This window comes from Cynocephalus volans, chromosome 10 (genome assembly GCF_027409185.1).
Source record: "Cynocephalus volans isolate mCynVol1 chromosome 10, mCynVol1.pri, whole genome shotgun sequence".
NCBI classification, from domain to species: domain Eukaryota; kingdom Metazoa; phylum Chordata; class Mammalia; order Dermoptera; family Cynocephalidae; genus Cynocephalus; species Cynocephalus volans.
This window is the reverse complement of record NC_084469.1, coordinates 6,803,459-6,822,803: the sequence shown is the minus strand read 5'-3', so window position 1 is coordinate 6,822,803 and position 19,345 is coordinate 6,803,459. Positions and strand designations below refer to the sequence as shown.

Genomic DNA, 19,345 nt, shown 5'->3' with positions numbered 1-19,345 from the left:
GATCCGGAAGGGATGACAGACATTAATGACAATAAAGTGGGTGAATGTTATTATGGGAGACCGAATATCCATATGAACGGGTTTGATGACAGCGATCTAGTTGCAATAAAAACCAGAACCCTTGTCTCAAGAATAATAACCATGGTTTTTGCCTAATTTTGTTTCCTTGGGGTAGCCGAGTGAGGGTTGCCGGAGATCAAGGGATCGGTACTTAAGCCACTAGCTGGCACAGCCAATGAAAAAGGAGTAATTAGGAACCCATGATGATGCCTACCAGGCGGACCTGACTTACTCTAGGGAGTCAGGGAAGGCCTCGAAGGGGAAAGTAATCCCAACGCTGAGGAGTGGGAGCCTTACAGAGATGTGAGGAGGCGGAGATAGAGGATTACAGAGATTATTGGAGATTTGAAGAAGCGGAGATTTGGTAAAACTCTAGTGGGGAACCTGTTAAGATTCAAAAATTTCGAGGATGTTAATCACAGAACTGTCCAGAAGTCGTTGATTTTGGGGACCAACCATCAAGGGGCTTACTTGTAAAATCACACATACTAATATTCTGCGATGCAGCGTCGTAAACTACACTCTCTCCGCCATTGCAGTTTAAAAACTAAAACTCCTTCAATCCTCGCAAGCTGTGCGTGCTGCGTGGGACGCGCGCAGCACTTCGGGCCTTGTAGTCTTGAACGGACTCCGAGTCCCATGGTGCCGTGGGGCGGGTCGTCGCGCCTGCGCAGTGCGGGCGGCGGGCAGCGCAGAGTGCAAGGCTCTTTTGTTCGGCAGAGGGGAGGGCCGTTGGCCGTGGCCTGTGGTACGCCGCTTCAGTGAGGGGCTCGACCGCGGCCACCGGCTTGTAGCTTTCCTGGGTGCCACTCCCCCGGCCGACCCGACGAAACGCGCTAGTGGCGCGGCACCGATTCCTCTTGGGCTCTTGGCGCTGCTCTGAGGTGAAGAGCCCGCTAGAGACGGGGAAGCGGGGGGAGGGGGCGCGGCGGCGGCGGGATTCCAGGGTGAGGGGCCGCTCTCGCGGCAGAGGTTAGGAGTGGCGAGCGCGCCGGGGCCCAGAGCCCTGCCCCTCAGCTTCCCGCGCGGAGCTCTCCCTCTGGGGCAGAGGGGTCGGGCGCCAGCTGCGTGAAGGATGGAGAAGGCGGGGTGGCGAGTCCTCAGCGAGAGATTGAAGCGATTCGCGGTGGGCAGAGCACTTAGGGATCGCTCTTCTGGGCCCGGGTAGACCGAGACAATGCTGCTTGGGTTGGGTGGGCGGCTGGATTGGGCTGGAGAGGAAATACTTTAGGAAATTGGAAAGGGCACAGGCTTGATACGTGGATATATATGCCTGGAGAGGGGCTGACGACTGCGAGACCCGAGGCTTAGAAATGTAACCTGAGGATATTGGGTCGGGCCGGGGTTGCCAGAGAAATTTTGCTTGCTGAACTATGAAGTAACTTGGAGTAAATTGGAAGAGGGAGCTGGGCAGTCCAAGGTGTGCTAATGGGGGAGGAGATTTGTTGAATAAGTCGGGGAGGGCGAAAGGAGGGAGAGGAATATATATTTGTTTAGCCTGGCTCTAGAGGGGGAGGAGCTGCTAGGATAAGCAGGGCGGAGGTCCCGAGAGTATATCTGTAAGGTGTGGAAGAGGAAAGGGGAAAACAGGCCGCCCTTGCTTCCTGAGGGGTCGTTACAGTGCTGTAAGATGGAACACGCTTTCTTCACTTTTCCCAGGTTTTCTACTACCTTCACTCCGTGATAACTTTGCGGAGTTTAAAAAAAAAAAAAGTCCAAGTGCAGCTCTTGCTTTGATTCAAAATTAGTTCCATAAATTTTAATCTGGGATTGTTAGCAGAGTGTGGTGGCAAAGTGAGCAGTCTTTTACCCCCTTTTCAAAGCGTCAAATGAAGGTTATTTGTGGATTGGTCTATTTTAATATGTAATGGTTTAACTCAATTGAGACGGAATTTACAAAAAGATCAGTTATAGTAGAACCTGTGGCCTGGGGTAAGATATACTCGTGTGTTAAGAATCATGTTAGCAGTTTGGAATAGTTTTGAAAGGTCCAAGTGTTTAGAATAGATGCGTGAATACAATCGGGCAATTAGTGCCTGTGTTTCTCCCTAGGCGCTTTATAGACTTTTATATGGAAAGAGGTATGATTGAAAAGCACCTGTATTGAACCGGTTGCACCTTAATGAAGCCTTAGGGCAGTGGAGAATCTTCAGTCATTTCCGGTTTTCCCTGTGGTGACATTTTTCTTAAATGGCTGCTGAGGCCTAAATTGTTTTTCATTAAAAATGTAAATAGTGTGTAGCCTAGTGCTTCTATATTTATTAAAGGAGACCAAGTGAGGGTACCCTTGCCTTCTGCGTTTTTGAATACAGTACACCTATAATTTTCTAACCGTACTGCATCTGAAGAAAAGCAACTGTTATGTATTCTCATGCCCATTTTAGGGACTAGGAAAATGTTTCTTTTTTGTTCACACCATAAAAGAGAATTTATTCACTTTTTTGTTCTACTAGTTTATCCAGCAAAATTTCCCTTTTTCGTACACTATCTGTGGTGGTGTAACAGATTTTGCATTAGACTTGATAGATGTTCACATCATAGGTTATTTCTGAAGAGTTTTTGGAGTAATAGGCTAATGGCTCTTTATGGGTACCCTCTTGTTCATCCAGTGTCAGGCACGTAGTAGGCCGTTCAGACTGTTGACGAATGAATAAATAGGGCTTTCAGATCCTTTCTGAGAACTCATGTGTTGGGGAATTAATTAATGTGCATTTAGGTAGTAGTTTGCCTGTCTTCGACCTATGATATTTGGCAGAGTAAAACTGTTGGCCTTCGCATGTTTGTCTTAGCCTCAGGTTTTAATGTACTCACCCTGGTATTAAATAAGGAAAAGGTATGCAGACTGTGCAGATGACTTTTAAATAAATGCCTTAGGTCCCAGGTTCTGAGTTTCAACAGCAGGCTATATAGCTTGAATACTTTGTTTTGAAAGTATCTTGGAAAATCCTTTGTCTTTTGTATAGAGTTGAATAATAAAAATTTCCCGGTAGGGATATCTATTGAAAAAATGAATAGCCTTTCCAAGATTAACTGGAGAAGTTACTCAAATATGGACAAAAATCAGATCCTGTCAGTATTTGAATTGGAGTGACTTGTGTTAAGTCTTTCCTGCTCATGATTGCATGACCAGAAGGGGGCCACCTAATTTGAGGGCCTTTCCAGAACTGTGGTATTTGAGAGGCTAGTGTCAGTAATTTGGTTTTGTTTTATTATCTGTGAATGTTTTGGTCTCCACTTTTAATTCCAATGTAGTCATAATTCTTTTATTTAATGTAATTTTATTTTTTAATTGACAAATTATAAGTATATATTTATGGGGTACAGTGTGAAGTTTTGATGTTTCCAATGTAGTCATAATTCTGGTTTAACTTTCTTTCTTTCTTTTTTTTTTTTTTTTCAATTAAAGATGACCGGTAAGGGGATCTTAACCCTTGACTTGGTGTTGTCAGCACCACACTCTCCCAAGTGAGCGAACCAGCCATCCCTATAGGGATCTGAACCCATGGCCTTGGTGTTATCAGCACCACACTCTCCCAAGTGAGCCACAGGCCGGCCCTGGTTTAACTTTCTAATCATTTTCATTTCATCTTAAATTAAAACCTCTGAAAGATTTGCTTGCGGCATCACTGTGTCCTACCAACATTTGCAGATCCCTGTGGCCTTGAAGCTATATCTATAGTTTAATCCATGTCGGCACACTCAAAGGGGAGTTAGTGGAGTTTCTGAACATGTCTCAGATAAAATTCAAAATGTATTCACATACCGTTATTTTATCTTTAGATCCTTTGGAATTCAAGAGCAGGGGCTCCTTTAAAAATGAAACTCCTGCTCACTGTGTATGTGGCACAAGTTCTTGTTTTCTGCTCAGTCAAGTTTTCCATCTGGAAAGCATTTGCTTCACAAACAGCCACAGCTAAGAGACAAAAAGCGTTTTAGAAATACAACTAACACCTGAATATACTACACATGCCTTCACCTGCCTTTTGATGACTGGTATGTACAGTAGTTGCTAATTCTTTCAGCAGAGGTACTTCTTCCTTTTTTTCTGTTTAGGGCTTACCAATCAGATACATCTTGTTGATCATTCCCTAAAAAGCTTGACAGCTTTGGACTTCTGTTTCCTGATCGTCTGAGTCTGAGATATTCATCCTGTTCCTCATGTAGGGTTCAACAACTTGCACAGGGCTCAGACGTACCTTTAATTTAGTATCCAAGTAAAAATAGAAACAACATGCTTCGGGAATCCCAAAGGGAAAGAGAAATAATTAATATTTGGCTAGGTTGGGTAGGCTTCATGGAGGAAGTAGCATATAGGCTGGGTCTTGAAGAATGGGTAGGATTTTGACTGTTGGTCCTGGTCAGGAGCACACTTTATTTATTTTTTTTTTTTAAAAAGATGACCGGTAAGGGGATCTCAACCCTTGGCTTGGTGTTGTCAGCACCACGCTCAGCTAGTGAGCAAACCGGCCATCCCTATATAGGATCCGAACCCGTGGCCTTGGTGTTATCAGCACCGCACTCTATCGAGTGAGCCACAGGCCGGCCTGGGAGCACACTTCTTAATAGATGAACTAAGCCATGCTTGGAGGAAACATGCAGGATGTGTTCAGGTTATAACCAGGTTATAGTCTTCTGTATTGACAGGAGTGTAGATTTTGTGAAGGAATTAGGAGTATAGTTAGTCTGGAACAGTTGAAACCAAAGGGCGTTTGATGTTACACTGAGAAGTTTCGTCTTTGTTTTAAGGGGGAGGGGACCTTCTTGAACATTTTTTAACTTACCACTTTTCTATTCAGCCTACTCCAGCCCAGACTGGTTTATACTCGTCACATTGTTTTTGTTCAGAACAGTCCCTTAGGTCAAATTGCCCTCCTGCAATCCACCTTTTCAAATGCTGGTAGAGCCTGGCTTCAATCCCAATTTTTCAGAACCTACCCTAATCACCGTAGCCAGTTTTTCCTCCAAATCTCCTGTAGTGCTTTTGTAGCTACTTATTATTGCTTATACTTTTGCTGATTATTACATACTCTTATCATTTTGAACCCTCACTTGAACTTGTATTGTTTACCTTTCTGTTTGTTTTTTTGTCTTTCTGTTCTTACTCTGCCTTACTGTCAAGGGATCTTTTTTTTTTTTTTTTTTTTTTTAAAGATGACCGGTAAGGGGATCTCAACCCTTGGCTTGGTGTTGTCAGCACCACGCTCAGCCAGTGAGTTAACCGGCCATCCCTATATAGGATCTGAACCCGCAGCCTTGTTGTTCTCCGCACCACACTCTCCCGAGTGAGCCACAGGCCAGCCCTCGAGGGATCTTTTTATAATTTTTATTTGCTTCAGTAAGCCTTAGTTTTCTCATTTGTGAAATGGGCTTAATGGAGTGTTGTGAGGATTGAATTACGTGCCTTTATATGTATTATTTAAGTGTTAGTTATCATTATATTATTACTTACCCTCAAGTGCTTCTCAAAAGCCTATACTTGTGTGTCTACATAGCCTAACATCACGACCAAATGGCCCCATTTGCCTGTGTCTGAGGTGGTTTCTGCAATGTGGTGGAAGTTTTGGTACTTTAACTGGGGTGAGTTGATCACTATATTCCATTCGGGCTCTTACTAAATACTTATTGATTTTTTTTTTTAATACGTAGTATTAAGAGCTAGTAGAACTTCAGTTATAAACTTTTACAGCCATTAATTGACTAGGTCTTAAACCTAAGCTAGTGGCAAAAGAGGGAGAAGGAAAACAGGGAATGGGAAAAAGAGCTAGACAGAAGAAGAAATGAATTAGGGAGTGATGTGCACAGTAATTGTCATCTGGTCCTTGCCTGCAACTCTCTTAGTCTAGTGTAACTCTTTCCACCTGGCCACATTTCTTTTTCTCAGATAAAGAAAGCTTGTTCTCATTTTAGGACCTTTGAACCAACTGTTCCATAAACTTGGAATGCTTTCCTGATTTTTGACAAGTTGTCTCCTTGTCATTCAGGTCTCTGTTTAAAATAAAGATATTTTCTCAGGTTCGATAACACCATTGACAACGGTTCAGATCCCCAGGTCAGCCACCAAAAGAAAAAAGATGCTTTCTTTGTAACATTTGTCACTGATATTTTCTTTGTTGTCTGTGCTATGCTGTGCACTTGCTTGCGTGTGCACATACCCACTGTCAATGCTCATTCACTGTCCATCCTAGAATATAAAGTCTAAGAGACCAGGGATTTTGTCTGTCTTGTTCACCTCATTTTTCCAGCACCTTACACCTAGGCACCCTTTACATAATTGTTTAATGAGAGTGTACTGTAGGAGCATGTTCATACCAAGAATTAGCATAATGTGGGGCTTCAGGGAAAGTCTTCTAGGGAAGTGACATTTAAGTTAAGGAAATTGGTTAAGTGAAGAATGAGGCAAAGGGCAAGGTAATTGTGGTTGATAGGTTAAGGGCAGGGTCTTCAGCTCAAATTCCCACAGATAATGATATGAAGATCTCTTCACTTTTAAATCACTGGCTAGTGTTGAGAATAAATTGAATTAGGAGTTATCCAGGCAGGGGATGATGGTGGCTTGGAGTAGGTAGTGGCGGTGGGGCTAGGAAAAAGTATGAATTGAAAGATATTTAAGATACAAAATCAACAAGATTTAGTGAGAGACTGGATATGGAGGATGAGGAATAAAGGATGATTCCCCTATTTTTGTCTTGAATACAGCAAAAGTTATATGAGTTCTTAGACCATTGTTCATTTAATTGGGTGATTGGCTGGGGAAAAAATGTGTATATGTAAAGCTGAGCCTGAAATGACAACCACTGAAGTTTGTTAAAGAACTTTTCCTGTATGGATCATCCAAAGTGATTTTTCTTTTTCTTTTTCTTTTTTTTTTAAAGATGACTGGTAAAGGGATCTTAACCCTTGACTTGGCATTGTCAGCACCATGCTCTCCCAAGTGAGCAAACCGGCCATCCCTATATAGGGATCTGAACCCATGGCCTTGGTGTTATCAGCACTGCACCCTCCCAAGTGAGCCATGGGCCGGCCCTATCAGTTACTTTTCTTATTGCCCCAGCCTTATTTTAAATTTTATGGAGAAAGTAAAATGTTCACCTGAGAGCTGATTTACAATTTCTGCAGAAATATGTATAAATTCACTTGAGGAATATAGTTTCTGCCAATCCTTTTACAGCAGTGGCTTTTATCAAAGGATGTGCATCAGAATCACCTATGGAGCTCTTAAAGATGCAGATGCCATGATCAAAGCAGCATTCTTTGCAATAATAAAAAATTGGAAACAATTCAAACTTTCATCACTGTTGCTTTACACCCCACAGATCTGTCACCTCTCTTCCCCTGGGTGACGGAGCCGCAAAGGATTACTCAAAGCCCATCTCTTCTTCTTCTTTTTTTTTTTTTTTTTTAAAGATGACCGGTAAGGGGATCTTAACCCTTGACTTAGTGTTGTCAGCACCACACTCAGCCAGTGAGCAAACCGGCCATCCGTATATGGGATCCGAACCCGGGGCCTTGGTGTTATCAGCACCGCACTCTCCCGAGTGAGCCACGGGCCGGCCCAAAGCCCATCTCTTCTGAGCAGTGAGAAGCCCTGAACTGGTTAACTTCCCCAGAACCCTCAAGCGAGAGGCATCCCTTCCTTGGGAAATTAATCCCAAATTGGGGTTCCCTTCCTGCATTTATTTTCCAGACCAGGAAGTTACAGGAAGAAAACATAGGTGGGGTTATAGTTTAACAATATAGGCTGGTAACTTTCAGTGAAACAAGTCAGATGACATTCCATTAGACAATTAAGTGATCCACCAACACAAGCTTGATCTAGCAAACATTCCCTTCTTAGAGCAATTTCTCAGTATCTTTATATAACAATCAGTAACTAGTCTGTCCTTGAGCCAACAACCTTGCTGTGCCACAAATCTTTATCTTACAACAGAGACAGAGACTTTATAGCCTGAGGAAAATTTCCTGTCCTCTGCAAGGTCAATATTCGAAACTGCAAGGCTTTGGAAAATCAGGCCCTGTGAAGTACATTTGCTTTAAGGATCCTCTACAATCACTAGGTGAAAGATTAAATAAAGTACGGTTGTCCATACAATAGAATACTGTGGCAGTTGTTAAGAATAGTGATCTTGGGGCTGGCTAGATAGCTCAGTTGGTTAGAAGTGCAGCTTTATAACATCAAGGTCAAGGGTTCGGTTCCCCTTACCAGCCATCCACAAAAAAATTTTTTTTAAAAATTAGTGATCTTCATAATACAATGTCAAAGATACATTGCATTGCATAAAAAGGCAAGTTGTAGAATGGTAACGTCTGTTGTCACATGTATGAATCTATTTATGGAAGAACATAAACATGATTTGACACGTTTTGGGCCAGAGGACTTTGATTTCCTACATTGCGTATTTTTATAGTTGAATGTGAATATATGTATCCTATTACAATTAGGAAAAAATGAAAATATTGTTTTTAAAAAATAGATATACCACTTTTTGATTTATTGGATCTGGTGTGGAATCTGGGCATTAAACTCTGGTGATTCTGATTCTCATACTTTCTCATGAAAGTTCTCAACTCAAAAGTTTGCTTTCTTGTGAATTCTTCCTTAGTACAGACAACCATCTTACCAAACATTAATCTTTTTTACGGGGTTTGGGGGGGTGGGGGAGGGTGTGCAGCTGGCCAGTACGGGGATTGGAACCCTGGACCTTGCTGTTATCAGTACTACACTCTAACCAACTGAGCTAACTAGCCAGCCCAAACCAACATTTATTTTTCTTTCTCTCTCTCTCTCTCTCTCACTCTCTCACACTCTGTCTCTCACTCTCTCTTTCTCTTTCTTTCTGCTGTTTTTGTTTTTGGCAGCTGGCTGGCAGGGGATTCCAAACCCTTGATCTTGGTGTTAGAACACCACATTCTAATCAATTGAGCTTAGCCAGGCAGCCCCTATGCCAGCATTTTAAATGCTTCACCTTAGCATTTAGCTAAAAACCATACTAGTTTGGTTTCTGAGGTCTGTAGATATTGGCCTCATATCTAGAATTTGATTTTTCAAGCTGGCAAGAAATCAGTATCCTGGAAGTTCCTGGGGGTAGAGCCCTTTATAATTCATGTTTGTGGTGGCAACCAGGAGCCATGGCCCCACTGGCCTTCTCAGATCCTTTTCACACCCTTTCACAGTACAGACCATTCAAAAATGAAACAAAACAGAGAAGACCTAATCTTGTGTCTGATACTTTACTGACTTCTACCTTCAGGTAGCATTGTTCTTCCTTTCCATTTTCTAGCTTCTAAGTGTAGGGGCAGAGGGTGAGTGAGGAGAATCAAAACAGTGCTCTTTTTTTTTTTTCTCCCCAAAGAATTATAATTTCATTACTCCCGCTTCAGATTTACACTATTCCTGGCCTGATTGGGACACTATAAACAAATTTTGGACTCTTAAAATTGGCATTTTTTTTCAGTAGTTACCTGTCTAGCCTACTTACTTGATGTTTAACTTCAAAAATTCTGCATCATCTAGCACTTGCCAATTTAAAAGACCCAAAAGACTGCTGGGGCATTAGAAACCAAGCTTTGTTACTGTCTGCTGACTTAATTAACATTACCTTCATATTCTTGGAACCAATTAAAAATCATTGGTTTTTTTAACAACCATACCTTCCAAGGTCTTTTCTGAAAGAAAGTCATTATCAGTTAGTTCCTTATTTATTGATGACAAACTGTAGGGAGGATCCATCTCAAGAGACCTCTGTCCTTTCCTTGTGTAGCCTGGAGGAGAGAGGTCTTCCTGCAGGTTTGTAGTGAGCTCTTAGTTTTGTCTATGCAGCAGGGCTGTTAGCCTATCCTTATGAAATGTTCTTACTGAAGTGCTGTGCTCTTTGTTAATTGTGTGACCCTGGTGATTTATTTCATCTAAATCTGTTCTGTTATCTGTGAGACAGAGATAACAGCTAAAAGGTTTATCTCACAGGATGGTTTTGAGGATCAAGTGAGATAACATGGTAGCACATTGTAAACTGTAAAGCACAATGCAAATGTAAAATATAATTTTTCTAGGAATCTTAAAGTGTGGAAGACTCAGTAAATATTTAGGTAGAAATTATGGCAAGTTAATTAACTAGATTTTTTATTTTTTTTTTACTGCAACACTGTAAAATCCTTTTTTTAAAAAAAATTATTTAGGGCCAGCCCGTGGCTCACTCGGGAGAGTGTGGTGCTGATAACACCAAGGCCCCGGGTTCGGATCCCATATAGGGATGGCCGGTTGCTCACTGGCTGAGCGTGGTGCTCACAACACCAAGTCAAGGGTTAAGATCCCCTTACCAGTCATCTTTTAAAAAAATATATATATATATTATTTATTTATTTGTATGTGTGTGGCTGGCTGGTAGAGATCAAACCCTGGACTAACTGGCCAGCCCTATTTTAAGAAGCGTTGCCCAAGTAAGACAATTGAGGATCCCATGGAGGTTAAGAGTACATATCATAGAGCCAGATTCCCAGGTTTGTATTCTGTCTCCACAGTTACTAGCTCTGACTAGTAACTCTTGAGAGTATTGTAAATAATAAATGAGCAAAGTGCTTGGAATAGTACCTGGCACATAGTAAGCACTCACTAATATTAGATATTTACATGAAACTTCCAGTTAAACATGGCTGGTTGAACACATGGGTTCTACTCCATTCCAAAAGTCCTCACAACTAATGGTAAAGGAATTTAAAGGGGACAAGAGGGCTAGCTGGTTAGTTCAGTTGGTTAGAGGATGGTGCTGATAACACCAAGGCCCAAGGTTCAATCCCTGTACCAGCCAGCTGCCCAAAAAAAGCAGAGGGCGGCAGGGTGGGGGAGGGGGAAGCATGGGATAAAAACAGGAGAGGGGAAAGCAGAGACGTCAGAAAATAGATGGAAAAGTAGTTCCTGACCATAAAAAGCTGAAAATTAAGCAGGATTGAAATTAGGAAGAGGCAAGAAGATGGTAAGCTAGTTTGTGCAACAGGATTCCAGAGAGGCCACCAGGTACCTTGGGGTTGCAGGTGGGATTTAGAAAGCAAGAATTGGTTTATATTCTGGAAGGGAAGGTAGAACCGACAGGTCCCTTTCTCCATTCCACACAGTAAAGACTACCCCTTTCCTGCCCCAGTAGCGTGTTAGAGGTGTACTTGGAACTGAAGGTTGAACCAAAGGGACTCTGGACTTGGGGGCATCATACAGAGCTAAGGGTAGGGGGCCATACTGAAAACAGTAATCAATGTACTAACTAATGAATCCCCCAGACTTCTTCCTGAACTTGCCTGTAAGACATCCCCTGCCTCAATTTCTTCTCCCTGACAGGAAATAGGTAGATTCCTTTCTGGAGAAACTGTCCTAATAGAAAGGAGCTGTGGATATATACTGACATTTGGAAGATCCCCAACAAAATAGCTAGGTCCTTGACCAATCATCCTACAGTGAATCTATTACCTAACAGCAGCACACAATTTCCAAATAACATTATAAAGATACTTACTTGATAAGTGATTTGCAAGAAGGACAAACGTCTAGTAAAATTGCCTAGTATCAAAGGTGATGGCAGTAAAAAAAAGCATAGAGTATTGTCAGAATTTAGTATTGTCCCAGATTAAGATTTCATAGTTAATCTGGAACTGTTGACCCTGCGTGTATCTTGTGATGTTCTATCATATTTTGACTGTTTGTTCAGTAATAATTATGGCACTTTGATGTCATAAATGATTTGGTTGCCAGGATGATTAAGGGGAGTGGCAAACAGTATTAGCTAAAGGCATTTATTTCACTGTGCTGCTACACTGATCTGGGTTACCTTAAAATTTCCCTCCCAAACAATTCCAATACAGAGTCTTCCTTCCAGATATCCCTGCTGGTGTTTGGAGGGAGAAGAGGTTTCTCTTGAAGTAATCCAGTTAGTTGGAAACTATGAGAATAATTGTCCCATCAGCAATATTTAAGGGGATCCATGGCTCCTCAGAAGGTGCTAGATCCTTTAGGAAGAGCGGGTTGCATATTTAACCTACTTCTACTGATTTTGACAAACAGCTTACTCAGGACCCTTAAGAACTAGCTGTAAACAAGGGCAAAATTCACTTTGGGAAGCCTGGCTGAGAATCTCAGGTATAAAGAATCCGGTCTCTGGAAGTAGATGCTGGGATGAGCCAGTGAAAGGCAAGAGTCAGTTCTACATCTTCACTTCTTATTTGAGTTGCTCTTAGGACAATATGTTAAAAAGTGAATAAAGATGAAAGTTAGGCTGGCCAGTTAGCTCAGATTTCCCCTTTTGGGGGGCTTTCTTAACCTGACAATTATGTTCTTCCATTCTATGACTTTTCCTTTTTTTTTTTTTTTTTTTTTTTTAAAGATGACCGGTAAGGGGATCTTATTAACCCTTGACTTGGTGTTGTCAGCACCACGCTCTCCCAAGTGAGTGAACCGGCCATCCCTATGTAGGGATCCAAAACCATGGCCTTGGTGTTATCAGCACCACATTCTCCCAAGTGAGACGTGGGCCTGGCCCGTCTTTTCCTCTTTGAGGCCATGCTAATGATAAAGGGCAGAGAGCCTGCAGTAGCTAGGGATCAGCCAGAGGCTATACTAACCCTTTTGGCTCATAGGAAGATCAGATGGATAGTATTCAAGGTTGTTTCTTTTTGTAAGAAAAATAGTTATTAATAGAGCCTTAATTAAATAGCTCTGAATTCTGAAATCATAGTGATAGAATGTCTTTCCTTAAATGTAATTACTTTGAAGAGGGGTTGTTAGGGGACAGTTACTGTTTTTGGATGGTTCATTACCCATTGTTTCCCTTCCATCTATTGAGAAAGGGAGTATCTTCCAATTTCTAAGTCCAAATTAATGTAGGGAATTGTGGTAGCCCTTGTTACCTAAAGATGATTGTCAGTTTATTTTTCCCTGCTCTATATCAAAGACTGACAATCTTGCTACCCCTTCAACTGACAGTGAAAGTAAGCAAGCAAGGAGTAACACTTGTTCTTGGGAGAAAACACTACTGCATTTATTCAAAAGGACAATTAGATTTTTCTTTCCTCATAAAATAACACTTGTCACTTGACAACCAGAATTCTGAAAACCTGAAAGTATATCCCACTAGGAAGAAGCACAGTCCCTAAGTCAGAGGCATAAATAAAGGTAGCCAAGATTTAGCCAAAGATTACATTCTGTTCACAGATCAGTCTGTTCAGTAACAGAAGGAAGGGAAGATTCATCTAGCACTTTCTCTAAAAGAAGAGACAACAAAGGGTTGGGGAAAGCAGAATCTGCAGCAGTACATGAATAGTGAGGAAGAGTGCTAAAAAGATAGCTACATCTGATCTTAGCACAGATGTATGTTCAAGCCAATAGTTCTGAACTGTGTGGAGAGAGGGGCTTTGGGTGTTGTCTTAGGCCATAGTAAAAGCACCTCAGAAAACATTCTTTGTACTGCAAGAGTTCACAATACCTTTAATGGAAAAGGTGTCTAAATTATTTTTACCAGACTTTAAGCTTCAGGAAGGCAGGGGCCATATGTTATTCTCTTGAATCTCTAACATTAAGCACAGTGTCTAGAATGTTGTTCATAGATGGAGACATGGGAATATCTCTGAGGTACCAACTTAAACATCTGTAGATGATATAACTGATTTATAATGATGATCCTGACATTTATGAAAGGTTTGTTATGTTTCACAGTCTACGGATGGACTCTTTCTGAATTACATTCCATCTGCACTTGCCAGTTTTAAAGTTTTTAGAAGAGTTTCTATTTATTTGCTTTTTCCCAAGAATGCTGGGAAACCAGTTTAACCCCAAATTAGTATTGTCTTAAACTGAAGCAGAGTAGTAGTAATCTTCTTTGTTTTGGATTATCTGTCATCCTCCGATTCTTTGCATCTCATTCTGGGCAACGCAATTCATCCCTTTTAGAGTTTGGCCAGTTTTGTTTTATTGATATCTCATGGCGCCATCTACTGACACAAATTGGTAATCATAAGATTTTAGGCCTAGTAGAAGTCAGTTGGATGAAGAGCTAAAGAAAATAGATTTATGGGGACTAGAATTTTAACACTGGAAAAACCCTTAGATGTTACCCAACCTGATGATGTATTTTACAAAAGAGTAAACTCAGATTCTCTTATCTGTCATAACTACCTTTTTTTCACACTTGTTTTCCAAATTATTTTAGTGTTCCAGTTTAGAGAATTTCATGGTTATTCTGGCATTTTTATTAGTCTTCTTCAGTCTTAGAAATAAATTATGAAATAAACTAAGTAGAATAAGACGTTAAAAAGAAACTTTTGAATTGTGAATTTATGGAGGCATTCAGGAATCATTCATTGCATAAAGAATAGGGGAACTTTTCAAAAGAAAGTGTTTTTACAATTCAGAAGAATGGATTATTATATATATATGTATAAACAAAAAGAAAAACTAAATTAGATGTTTAATAGGACAAGCTGTTTCCCAAGTAAAAATTTAGGTCCCGTGCTATAACGAAAAGGAAAGCATAGAGAATAGGAGAAAGTATGGGTCAAAGCATTATATGTATGTAACTTAGATGTATGAACATTACTTTCAGGAAGATTGCTTTTGTTTCAATTTAATATAATATTTTAGGTACCATGCTTGGTAATCTTTGGCTAATTTAAAGAGGTTTTGGGAGCCCTTTAAATTAGAGAGAATGGGTATAAAAGTCTTAAATGGATATGCAAGAATAAAGAAGTTTTGCTGTGAGATTAGTTGGGGCAGTTTTATGAACTTTCGAACATACCAGAAAACTATCACGTATTGAAGATGAATAGGCATAACTTATATAAGCTTCATGCAGTATTAAAATCATCAGTGATGTCCTTGTTTTTCTCACCATAAAGATATTCATCTAACCAATAAGAGTGTGCCCTAATGCCCTTTCTATTCCTTTATGATTTTAGCAGCGTCACCCTTTACACCAGAAAGCTGGCGGGCACTATGGGGAAAAAACAAAACAAGAAGAAAGTGGAGGAGGTGCTGGAAGAGGAGGAAGAAGAATATGTGGTGGAAAAAGTTCTTGACCGCCGAGTGGTAAAGGGCAAAGTGGAGTACCTCCTGAAGTGGAAGGGTTTCTCAGAGTAAGTTTTATTGAGATGGGTAAATTTAGTTACCAGTAGTTTTATCAGGAGTCTAGTGATATGCCTCAGTGCTTTGATGGATACTGAGTCACATGACTCAGTCCTGGCCTTCATGGCTTGTAGTCTAATTAGGAATATGACCTATATGCACAAAGAGCTATAATGCAAGATAGTGATTTCTGAGGAGCAGTTTTCTGTGTGACTATAGACCAATCCGAGTTTGCAAAGAAAAGTAATTTTCCTTTGAGCTTTTTGTTTTTGGCAGCTGGCTGGTAGGGGGAACCAAACCCTTGACCTTGTTGTAACAAGGCTGCACTCTAACCCACTGAGCTAACAGGCCGGCCTAAAGTAATTTTTCTTTGAAGGAGGCATCCCAAGAAATTTCACCTTTCCCAAGTTCTTGGTCTTGAACAAAAATCTAACTACTGATTATCATTAACTCCTCTTTTCCAAGTACATCAGCTCTTGCCCTCCTGTGCTTATCCTTATTGTTAGTATGCGTAAGTGGAAAATGATTTGCTGTCTCCTCTGGTTTCAGTGAAGACAACACATGGGAGCCAGAAGAGAACCTGGATTGTCCTGATCTCATTGCTGAGTTTCTACAATCACAGAAAACAGCACATGAGACAGATAAATCAGAGGGAGGCAAGCGCAAAGCTGATTCTGATTCTGAAGATAAGGGAGAGGAGAGCAAACCAAAGAAGAAGAAAGAAGAGGTAAGGCTAGAAGTAAGAAGTTTTACTAGCCCAGAATTTGTTCTACTCTCAAAGAAGCTGAAAACCAAATAATTTAAGCAGTTTTGTTCTGCCTCTTGGATTTCAGCAGCTGCCAACTCTCATTCCTGAAATCTGAAATCCTTCTGAAATCTTAGATAGGCTACTGCTTACAAAGTGCTTGGGGGCTTACTCTTGTGAAGCCACATGATCTACTCTTTTTATTCATGGTGCAGGAACAATAAGCATGAACTTACTGGGGAACAGATATAAAGGCAAGTGAATTCATTCTTGTGAATAGTTTTCTATGTTTTAATCATTAAAGGTTTGAGGTGGCTATTTTAACTTAATTCAACACCTTAAAGTAAGTTATCTTTTGAGAGTGAAGAGACAGTTGTAAATATTTATTTTGCTTGGGATGTATTCCCCTTTTCACATACGGGAAAACCTCAAGCACTTCAGATCTTGGTGGAATACTCACTCTGAAGGATACTAAAAGGCCTATTACTTGGAGCCAAGGTATTGGTGAAATATTGGCAAGAGTTTATGATTATTTTAATCAGAAACAGAGGGGCAACTCCAGTCCCATATAGATAAAGTTGTTTCACCCATCTGGTTTTTACAGTCAGAAAAGCCACGGGGCTTTGCCCGGGGTTTGGAGCCAGAGCGGATTATTGGAGCTACAGATTCCAGTGGAGAGCTTATGTTCCTGATGAAATGGTGAGTCTGCCAGTGGCCCTGTTGTGGTTGTTTTTTCTTTTCCCTGTCTGTTCCATGCCAGAGAAAAAGAGCTGAGCCTTCGAAATTCCAGTCGCCCAGGTGTGAAATCTTTAAGATGTCATAGTCCTTTGATAGTGATTTTCGGCCTGACTGCCAACCTGGACTCATGAGTTACAGGTAGGGGGCCCTTAGGATTCTCGGATCTTTGCCCATTTTTTTAGGAGGTGGGGGGAGAAATCTAGAGTGGAGAGGGTAGAGGGAGGAATCACATTTCATTTCTGTAAATGAAGGAAAAAAATTTGAAATGTGATTGGACAGCCCTCCCCTTCTTCCACCTCCTTATAAAGATCAGGGCGGCCCCAGGATCAGAGATTCCCTTAACTTCTCAGGGTTAGGAAAGAATTTGTAGCTCTTTTGTTAGATCCTTTCCAATTTGTGCAGATTGTACAATTACAGAATCAGCCAGCAGGGGTCAGCAAGGCCCTTTTACTGTTACTGAGCATAGAGCAATCCTGCTTTTTTCCATTATAAGGATAAATACCAGTGATAGTAATACTCCATGAAACATCTTAATGAAGGCAGTTATTATGAGAGTCTTTAAGAACCGTAATTAACCCAAAATTCTTTCTAATTTCCCTACTGTGTGTCCAAAAGGAGGCCTTTCTTCCCTTTTTCTTGATTATTGAAAATTCTTGTGCCTTTTTTTCTCCCAAAGTGGATCTCAATCATTGTTCTTAAAATATAAAGTTAGGAGGGAATAATTCTAAGCCATTGCCAACGAAAGCAGCATTCTGGGGATTTTTCTTTTTGTCAGTCTAGAACCTTCTCTGAAACTCATATCCGTACTAAATCTTCTCCTTTAAAAGATTGGAGAGACCTAACTTTAGCACTATTGAATGCCTAGCTCACAACTAGCTATCCCTTTATTTTCTTCCCATGTATTCCCTAGATGTTTACTGAATCTGACGCTCTTTTAACTGATTTATTGCTAGCCTGTAGGAGAAATGTTCTTTTTTGAGGTACTGCATATGGAGGAAAATAATTGATGCCAGGGGTTTTTCACTCCATCTAGAATAGTTTCTCTGCAAGTGACCAGTATGAGTAGTATCTCCATATTACTTAAGATTTTACTCCTTTGGTAGACTCACTACTGTATCTACAGGTTAAGATTGGATGGTGATTATAAAACCAAGTTAATTTTAAACATGAATTTCCTGGAGAGTGGAGATACTTGTCCATTTCCAAAAATAGCAAATATTTCTGTGCAGTGAAACAACTGAATTTACTTCAAAGGATGTTCAGTTGTCAACAAAGGGCAGCATGCTTCAGATTCCCCACACTCTTATAGTCCATTTCCCTCCCATTCTCTTGGGTCCATTGCTCAAAAACCTGCCTTATTAGCTTAATGTTCTTTGGTTCTGTGGGGCTGTTTACCCTTGGTTTCCTATTGTTGGAGTTCTGAAGGTCTTTGGTGGTGCCTTGTCAGAGATTCATCACATCATGTATCTGCTGCCTGCCCTATGCTACTGCTTCCATCTAGGACACTCCTTGTGACTTGAAGATAAAAGTTTACTCTTAAATCCCTTATAATGTGAGTGGTTTTTCAAATTTTGACAACATTTTGAAATTCAGAAAAATGTAGAGAATTATGTAACAACCCCCTCATTTTCTACCTTCCAATGTTGAAGCACCATTTCGAAGCCCTAGTTCAAAGCACCTGGAGGTTGTATGAGGATAATGTCAAACAGTGTAATATCAGTAAGCAAGAAAGCATCCACTTGCATTGGCTTCGGCTAGTGCAAGGATCTCTCCATGGGCTCTTATCAGCTGGCATATGGCTTTTGGAAGAGTGTGATAGTCTCTTCTTTCCTCAGAGAATCTAGAGAATCATGCTTTTTGTTGGCCTTTCCCAGAGGTTCAGATATGATAGGTTGAGTCAGGTGGCCTACCTTTTGACAAAGATACCCAGAGGGGATTTTCAACAGGAGGGGATCCTGAGGATGTCAGTTGACTAAAGGCCGCCAATAATGCTGCTTGGGCAATGTCTTTACCTTTCCCTAGCCTACTTTTCTGGAGTTAATATTTTTAAAGCCCTATCTATCCCCTGGGTGATCCAAGTTAGGAGACCACTGGCACCTGGTCTCAAAGTCTTTCTGTGTTTTGTTCTGCAGGAAAAACTCTGATGAGGCTGACCTGGTCCCTGCCAAGGAAGCCAATGTCAAGTGCCCACAGGTTGTCATATCCTTCTATGAGGAAAGGCTGACGTGGCATTCCTACCCCTCGGAGGAGGATGACAAAAAAGATGACAAGAATTAACTCTCCTGAGTACCAGCCCCTGTCATCTGACTGTGGGTTTCAATGGGGAAGGAAGGAGTTCTGCTTGTCTTGACACCATAGAGGTGGCTTGAGAAGATGTCCTTTGAAGAGCCAGTATAGTTTCTGTGCCCTGCAGCAGCCCAAGTGCTTTAAAGCCGTTCCAAGCTGTATAGTTTGCACACCCATCCCAGTGGAGGGGAATGGGGATAAGTGTTTAAAGGCAACCTGTTCTGCACTTTGCTGAGAAAAGCAAAGGGCCTTCTATGAAGGACAATACTTGCAGAATTCGGTGTGTGGGAGAGTAAAAAGATACTGTAGATCTTCAAAGAGCATCTCCACAACCCACAGCCTTCTTCCCAATAGTGTTAACCGCATTTTTACAGCGTAGCATGTGTGTAGTTTTTGGCTATTTCTGGTGTATTATTTTGGGG

At 41.1% G+C, this 19,345-nt stretch overlaps 1 protein-coding gene across 4 annotated transcripts in view; it reads left to right on the top strand.

Moving 5' to 3' along the window:
- The window catches only part of CBX1 (chromobox 1), a 25,333-nt gene extending 5,988 nt beyond the window's left edge, over positions 1 to 19,345 (top strand). For 3 of the 4 annotated variants that reach the window (XM_063109307.1, XM_063109306.1, XM_063109305.1), the window contains exons 3-6: positions 14,989 to 15,165; positions 15,704 to 15,881; positions 16,504 to 16,598; positions 18,770 to 19,345. In XM_063109307.1, coding sequence (XP_062965377.1) covers positions 15,026 to 15,165; positions 15,704 to 15,881; positions 16,504 to 16,598; positions 18,770 to 18,914 — 558 coding nt within the window. In that variant the 5' untranslated portion in view covers positions 14,989 to 15,025 and the 3' untranslated portion in view covers positions 18,915 to 19,345. Of the gene's footprint in view, positions 1 to 734; positions 945 to 14,988; positions 15,166 to 15,703; positions 15,882 to 16,503; positions 16,599 to 18,769 lie in introns of those variants that run through there. The other variant, XM_063109304.1, reaches the window with a different exon arrangement.